General features: G+C 40.6%; 1 protein-coding gene across 1 annotated transcript in view; it reads left to right on the top strand.

Moving 5' to 3' along the window:
- LOC101663970 (carbonic anhydrase 13) overlaps positions 1-7022 on the top strand; it is a 51246-nt gene that overhangs the window by 13760 nt on the left and 30464 nt on the right. Inside the window, exon 3 of the mRNA XM_004697731.2 lies at positions 2043-2240. Within this exon, the coding sequence (XP_004697788.1) occupies positions 2043-2240 (198 nt within the window). The remainder of the gene's footprint in view (positions 1-2042; positions 2241-7022) is intronic.

The following is a 7022-nucleotide window of genomic DNA, read 5'->3' as shown; positions in this document are numbered from 1 at the left end:
AAATGAGGAGCTAATGGGCTTATGTGGAGAGCAAATGTTTTGAGAATGATGAAGGTAAGGAATGTACAAATGTGCTTTATACAATGGATGTATGTATGGATTGTGATAAGAGTTGTATGAGCCCCCAATAAAATGATTTAAAAAATTTATAAAAGAAAATCCATTATAAGAAAAAATCTTCACATGTTCTTTCTGTAAGCATTTCTTGATGTTAGTAATATTGGCTTATCTGCTCTGCTTTGATGAGTGGACCTCAATGGATAGCTGTGTAAACTGCAGGCAGAGGAGATGAGAAAATAAGATCCTCTACCATATATGAATTGAGCTATGGTGCTGTAGTGGAAGGAGCCCTGGTGGCATAGTGGGTTATATGTTGGGCTGCTAACTGCAAAGACAGCAGTTCGAAACCACCAGCTGATCCATGGGAAAAAGATGAAGCGTAAGTACTCCTGTAAACATTTATAGTCTTGGAAACCCACAAGGGCAATTCTGTTCTATTCTATCGGGGCACTATGAGTTGGAATTGACCTACCTGGCAGCTACAATGGGCTCAAACACAGGAACAATTGTGGGGATGGTGCAGAACCTGGCAGTGTTTCAATCGTTGTAAGGAGGGTCACATGGAGTCTGCATGGACTTGGCGACACCTAACAATCACATAGAAAATGACACATCTGTAGAATGGCCTCCTACGCAGCTGCAACCTTCCAGAGGATTTCATTGAAACGCAGAAGTTCAGTCTTCCAGAGAAAGGAAGAGCGTGGGCTCAGTGCATTTCTAGTTTAGTGGCTCACGTAAATTTAGCAAGCATGTTTATGATTTATGAAATCGATGCCATTTTGACTTTTTGCATAGAGAATCAGGTAGCAGTTGCCTCCTCGGTTGGAATGCAAATGTAGCCAAAAGGTCAAGGCCATTGAGTTGATTCTAACTCACAGCGACCCTGTCGTAGAGTGGAACTGGTGTCAGATAGAGTGGAACTGACCTTTGGGTTTCTGAGACTGTCCATCTTTAGGGGAGCAGAAAGCCTCCTCTTTCTCCTGGGGATTCAACTTAGGAACCTGTGGTTAACAATCTAACGATCAACCTACTGCCACCACAGAAGGGCCTCTGCAATTCATCAAAAGAGAAATAGTGGCAACCTGATTCCAAAGCAGATACTAAAGAATACCACATTTTTTGACAAGCTGAAGTCACTATTCATATTTGGATGATCCTGTGATCAAAAAAATCATGTATTTTCCTGGCATCCCTGTTGTACATCACAACATCACATGCCAGAGAGCTGAGGCGTTGGTGGCACTGAGCCCTAGAAGAAGGAAGTAAAGACAACATCTTTGAACGACTCCCTACATTTCCAATCAGCTTTTGTAGGCCCTTCGGTTCTCTCAGTATGTAAACTTGATCTCTGGAGGGACCACAGTTCAGTCTTGAACCTCAGACCAAATTCTTGTCTCCTGTGATAAATGGCGCTGTTTGTTTAGTAGAAGAGTAGTCCTCCAAAAATGCTTTATAAAATCTACCCACTCTTCTGCCTATAAGGGTTAGTCTAATTCTGAGAGTGATTTAAGGCAAACCAAGTGGTTTCCCTCTATATAATAATAAAAACACATTTTATTAAAATAAAAAACCAGTAGATGCATTGCTTCTAAGGGTGAGGATTTTCCTAATCTTTATTTTTTTTCAATCTCAAGGACAATAAAATGTACTCAACAAATATTTGTTTGAATGAAAGAATTTAGTTTTTCTCATTTGTACATATCTCTATATACATATAACCTATATGTGCTTTATTTATTTAAAATTTTTAAGTTTTATTGACAAATTGACAAGTCATACAACTCAGTGATTTATATATATGAAAAAGATTTGTGAAATCATCACCACCATCAGTTTCAGAACATTGTTTCATGTTTGTCCTTATTATTAACTCTCTATTTCCCCAACCTTCCCCGCCACAAGCCTAAGAACCGATTCATCTAGTTATTGTCTCTGTAGATTAATCTACCTGGGATTTCACCTAATGCTCTTATCTATTTTAGGTCCTATTCATTGGCACCAATTATTCCCCATTGCTGACGGGGATCAGCAATCTCCAATTGAGATTAAAACTAAAGAAGTGAAATATGACTCCTCCCTCCGACCTCTTATTATTAAGTATGACCCCAGCTCCGCAAAAATCATCAGCAACAGCGGGCACTCCTTCAGCGTGGACTTCGACGACACCGAGGACAAATCAGGTGCTCGCTGTTTTCTGTGGGGCTCGAGGGGAAGGACAGTGGGCCGCACTTTCTTATCTTCATGTTTTCCTTTCATAACATCTCAATGCTTAGCCACACACACACACAAATGCATGATTTGCGTATATTTTTACCTTCCCTTTTTAGAAGTAAATTTGGAATAGTGCTGTGCTACTCTGGGACTTTTATTCTGAGCTTAAAAATATTTCATAGATGTATTTCCAGGCTAAAATACATATCCTTCTGAAACTCTTGTTTAAAAGTCTGGACAATTTATACTGTTCCCTTAACAATAAATATGTAACGTGAGAGTAGAGGAGAACTTCTAGTTGAGGGTGAGAACAAGTATTGAAACATCCATATGCACCGTGTTTTTTCTTCTCGATACTTTGTGCCAGAATTTGTAACAAAAGTTTTGTTTGATTTGTTCATGGGATAGTGCCTTTCACAATGTGAGTAATTAATAGGCCAATCAATTAAAACTTCATTTTGTTTGTGAATTTATTGGTTAAATAAAGAAATGTGGAAGAGGGCATTTCTTCAATAGGAGCATATGTTTATCCAAAGCATGCCTGTTGTCCAAGGAATATCTGGTATCGATTTTAACAGTAAGATGTGACTGACAATCAGAATCATACTCTGGAACACTTTTGGAGGCTTCTGCCAAATCATTTTTATTTTACTCTAGCCTTAGGAGGATGCTAGATTTGCTCCACTAAGGAGAGTATCATTAAACTAAACAATCCTTAATTAGGCTTAGTTTAAGAATGATACACTTATTTATATAAAACTTTATAGTTTACAAAACTCACATATAAATTTCTTCTATTTCTCAAATTCCTTGAGGTGATGTATTTTCATCAGGGCATTGTAAAATATGTATTAAAATAGATGAACACAGTGTTCTGAACAACTTTTGGGGGGACTCGACCTACATTTGTTTGCATTTCCTTGAAACACTCAGCCGTCTGAATCTGTAATAATATAGTTATTACAGATTAGGCAGTGGCTCGCTGTAAAAGTAGTTTAAGTTTCCTAAATGTAAAGTTCTTAGTTTGATATTGTCTATCAAATGTGAAGAATCGGGCTCTAGTCCTGAGGGGCATGCAGGCCCATGGGCATTGCACAATTCACAAGACAATGTTCTACATCTTACTTGGGTGCAGCCATTGGTCTCTCCGCATCTGGAGGAAAGAGGAGTGATGTAAGTCAAAAGACAGAGGGAAATAATCAGTCCAGTGGGCTAATGAACCAGGTGAATATTAGTCTCCACGAGCCTGAGACGAGACGAACTAGATGGAGCCTGGCTACCACTATCAACTGCCCTGAAAAAGGCCCACATTGCAAGGTCCTGGATACAATGGGAGAAAAATGTAGATGAAAACTCGGGGTCCCAAAGGAAACCAGGTCAGAAAAATGAATGTGGGCCCCCTGATCCTGTGGACCTTTGTCACCCTTGAGGTCACTGACCTTGTCTGTGGTCCCCAAACAAAAACAATCACAAGAGATCAAAAGGACAGTTTAAAGGGTTGGGAAAGGAGGACGAATAGAAGCAGGAAACACGGGGGCAAAGTGGAGTGGGGGACAGGTCCCAGGAGAGGATTGCAACGATTGAGTTGAAACAGAAGACATGCATGTTGCTGCATGTAAAGCTGATGGTCTGTCTGCAAACCTTCTCCTGATCCACAACGCAAAAATGAAGCAAATGGAGACATAAAATGACCTGCGGCTGTTCACTCGTTTTTTAAAATAAGAAGAGATGAGATTACATGTCACCTGAAATTTGCCTTTTCTTTACAGCTGTCGACATTCTTAGTGGTAAAATTCTTCCTCCAGTGTGCTTTATGATGATCCAAGTGGCCCCGCCTCCTTGTTTCTTTTTTCTCTCTCCCCACCTCCTCTCCTTTTCCTTCTGTAGCAAGAAACTCCCCCGTTGCCTGGGAGGCTATTCCTACGCACAGGATAGAGTAGATCTGCCCCATAGGAGAGACAAGCCAATGGCCACAGCTTCTTCAGAGCAGCGGGTGGGGCTGGGGGGCCAGTCTTTTTACTCACATCTGAGCACTTAAGTGTGGTGCCACTAGGACTCCTCTAGTTTCCCTCTACCTAGGGTTAGAATTAATTATTTAATTAATTAACAATTAATTAGTCTCTGTTTCCAGATTTGGTAATTAGTCTGTGATTAGTACTGTGTGCCCTTTCCCATATATTGAAAGGCTCTTTCCCATCTAGATCACAAAGAAATTAGTAGGATATGTTCAAAATATACTTTGCATTCCCCTGAGACAGGAGCTATTTAAATATGGGTCAGGATTTTCACTCTTTTTATTTCAAGAGAAACTAAAAGAGGATGTTTTGTGGTTATATTTGGTATTAATTAAATGAAAAATTAGAACTACACTAGGTAAGCAAGATAAGCATTATATTTTTCTTTGGTACACTATAAAAAAAGAAACCAGCAAGGATCCCTTCCGCAGCAAGCGAATTGGAACAAAATGACCATTCCTGTGGCCATATAGTTGATTCCAACGCATACGAACTCTATATGGGGTTAAATTAACGTACAATTAAGGTTGTAAGCCTTAACTGGGGCAGACAGCCTCATCTTTCTCCTGCAGAGCAGCTGATAGGTTTGAACCACCGACCTTGAGGTTGTTGCTAGGTGCCGTCCAGTTGACTGCGACCCTATGCCCAACAGAACACAACACTGCATGGTCCTGCGCCATCCTCATAATTGTTCCCAGGCCTGTGTCCACTGATGCAGCCACTAACCTTGAGATTAGCATTGTGAAATTCTTTAGGAAAAATAACAATTAGCAGGGAAAGATAAAGACGTTATGATCTAAATTACTGGTCTTTCTGGACCAATGCAGAATCTGACTTCTCTGAGAGCCTCACTTGACTGGCCGCACCACGCCAGCTGTGACCCCCAGGCCATTCTGCGCTGGTCCTATTATTGCATTTTCCACACTGTTGTAATCTCCACTGGCTTCCTCGTCCTTCCAGTAAGAGAGATAAAGGTTTTTCTGTGGACAATGCTATGTCTTACTCAGTCACCTGTATAATTTGGTACCTGGCACATAGTGAAGGCTCAATAAAAACAAACAAACAAACAAACCTTTTTATAAGATGCTTCTTAGAGGTTAACAATATGATATGGTATTGAGGTACAAAATGCATCAGCATATATAAAATCCAAAGAAAATTACAACTACCAGATACCAATTTATATTTGACATTTTAACAACAAATACTCAAATGTAGGTGGATGATTTACTTTGTAAACATTCAATGATTTAAAGTTATGGCGCTGGCATATACACATAAAAACCTTCGTGAAGTTGATTCTGAATCAGTGACCTTGTAGGACAGAATTGAACTTCCCCTTTGGGTTTCTGAGACCGTAAATCTTTACTGGGGTGGGTAGCTTCATCTTTCTCCCACAGAGAGACTGTAGATTGGAACTATTGACTTTGTGGCTAGCAGCCCAATGCTTAGCTCACTGCACTAAGGAGCGTCTGGGCTCTGTGCTGGCACGTGGTAGACATAACCCACCAATGTAATATTAATGACAACAATGACAGTAGTGCTCTATGCTCTCTGCTTACGGATGAAATGACCATTCCTGTGGCCATATAGTTGATTCCAACTCAAACGAACTCTCTATAGGGTTAAATTAATGTACAATTAAGATTGTAAGCCTTAACTGGGACAGACAGCCTCATCTTTCTCCTGCAGAGCAGGAGAAATTTACCCCAAATTTACAAAGATGTCAGAGGAAAGGAACCCGGCTCCTGGGTAAGAAGCCACAAGGAAACTCCACGTTTTCGCTAGAAGGTTACCGATGGTTGGTTTCTCAGTGGTGCACTTCTAGGCAACTGATTGAAGATAATCAGCTTCACAAGATTTCAATATTAAAATGTACTTGACACAATGGATGTTTGTATGGATTGTGATAAGAGTTGTACAAACCCCCAATAAAATGATTTTAAAAAGATCTTAATATTAAAAAATAAATAAAAAGGAGAAGCACGTGATCCCCTTCACCACCATTGAGTCAATTTGACTCATAGTGACCCAATAGGCCAGAGTAGACCTGCACCTGGGGTTTCTGAGACTGGAAATCTTTCCGGGAGTAGCAAATCTCATCTTTCTCTTGGAGAGTGGCTGGTGATTCTGAACTGCTGACCTTGAGGGTAGCAGCCTAGTGCATAACCCACTACTCCACCAGGGCTGCGGTGGCATTCCACTAGGAGCCACAATATCTGGTTGAAAATAAGAAGTGATAAAACTTCATTGTTGTCTCTTTCCTCCCTGAGGCTTTCTTTGCTCATCATTGTATACTTGGCATTAAATACTGTTATTGCCTATAGTAAGCTTTTAGTAATTCCTGAATTATCACTTCTTGGCCTTTTGGCTAAGGTCAAGTGTAATAATTCCTGAAAGATCAGAAAGTCACTTAACTCAGAGTAAAAAACCCCGATCTAACAAGGTCTCCTGACTTTGTAAGTCGCACCCTTCGCAGGGACAGGAAACACCAGTGCTCTCTAGTCCCGGGTCCTCATTGTACACTATTGGCAGCTCCGTGTTCTGAGGTTGTGCGTTTTGTGGATTTCAGGCAAAGCCTTTCCTCAGAGAACCTGGTTATGAGACAGGGTGAGACCAGACCTGCCAGTGGACCCATTGTTGCTGTCAGTTGCTATCGAGTCTATTCTGACTCAGGGCCACTAGACCTAACAATCTTCTCTTGTATAATTCCCAAGTAATCTCAGGAACAACGCT

Source organism: Echinops telfairi, unplaced genomic scaffold (genome assembly GCF_000313985.2).
Source record: "Echinops telfairi isolate 266 unplaced genomic scaffold, ASM31398v2 ScPeMD7_1;HRSCAF=3_0, whole genome shotgun sequence".
NCBI classification, from domain to species: Eukaryota; Metazoa; Chordata; class Mammalia; order Afrosoricida; family Tenrecidae; genus Echinops; species Echinops telfairi.
This window is presented reverse-complemented; position numbering and strand designations above follow the sequence as displayed.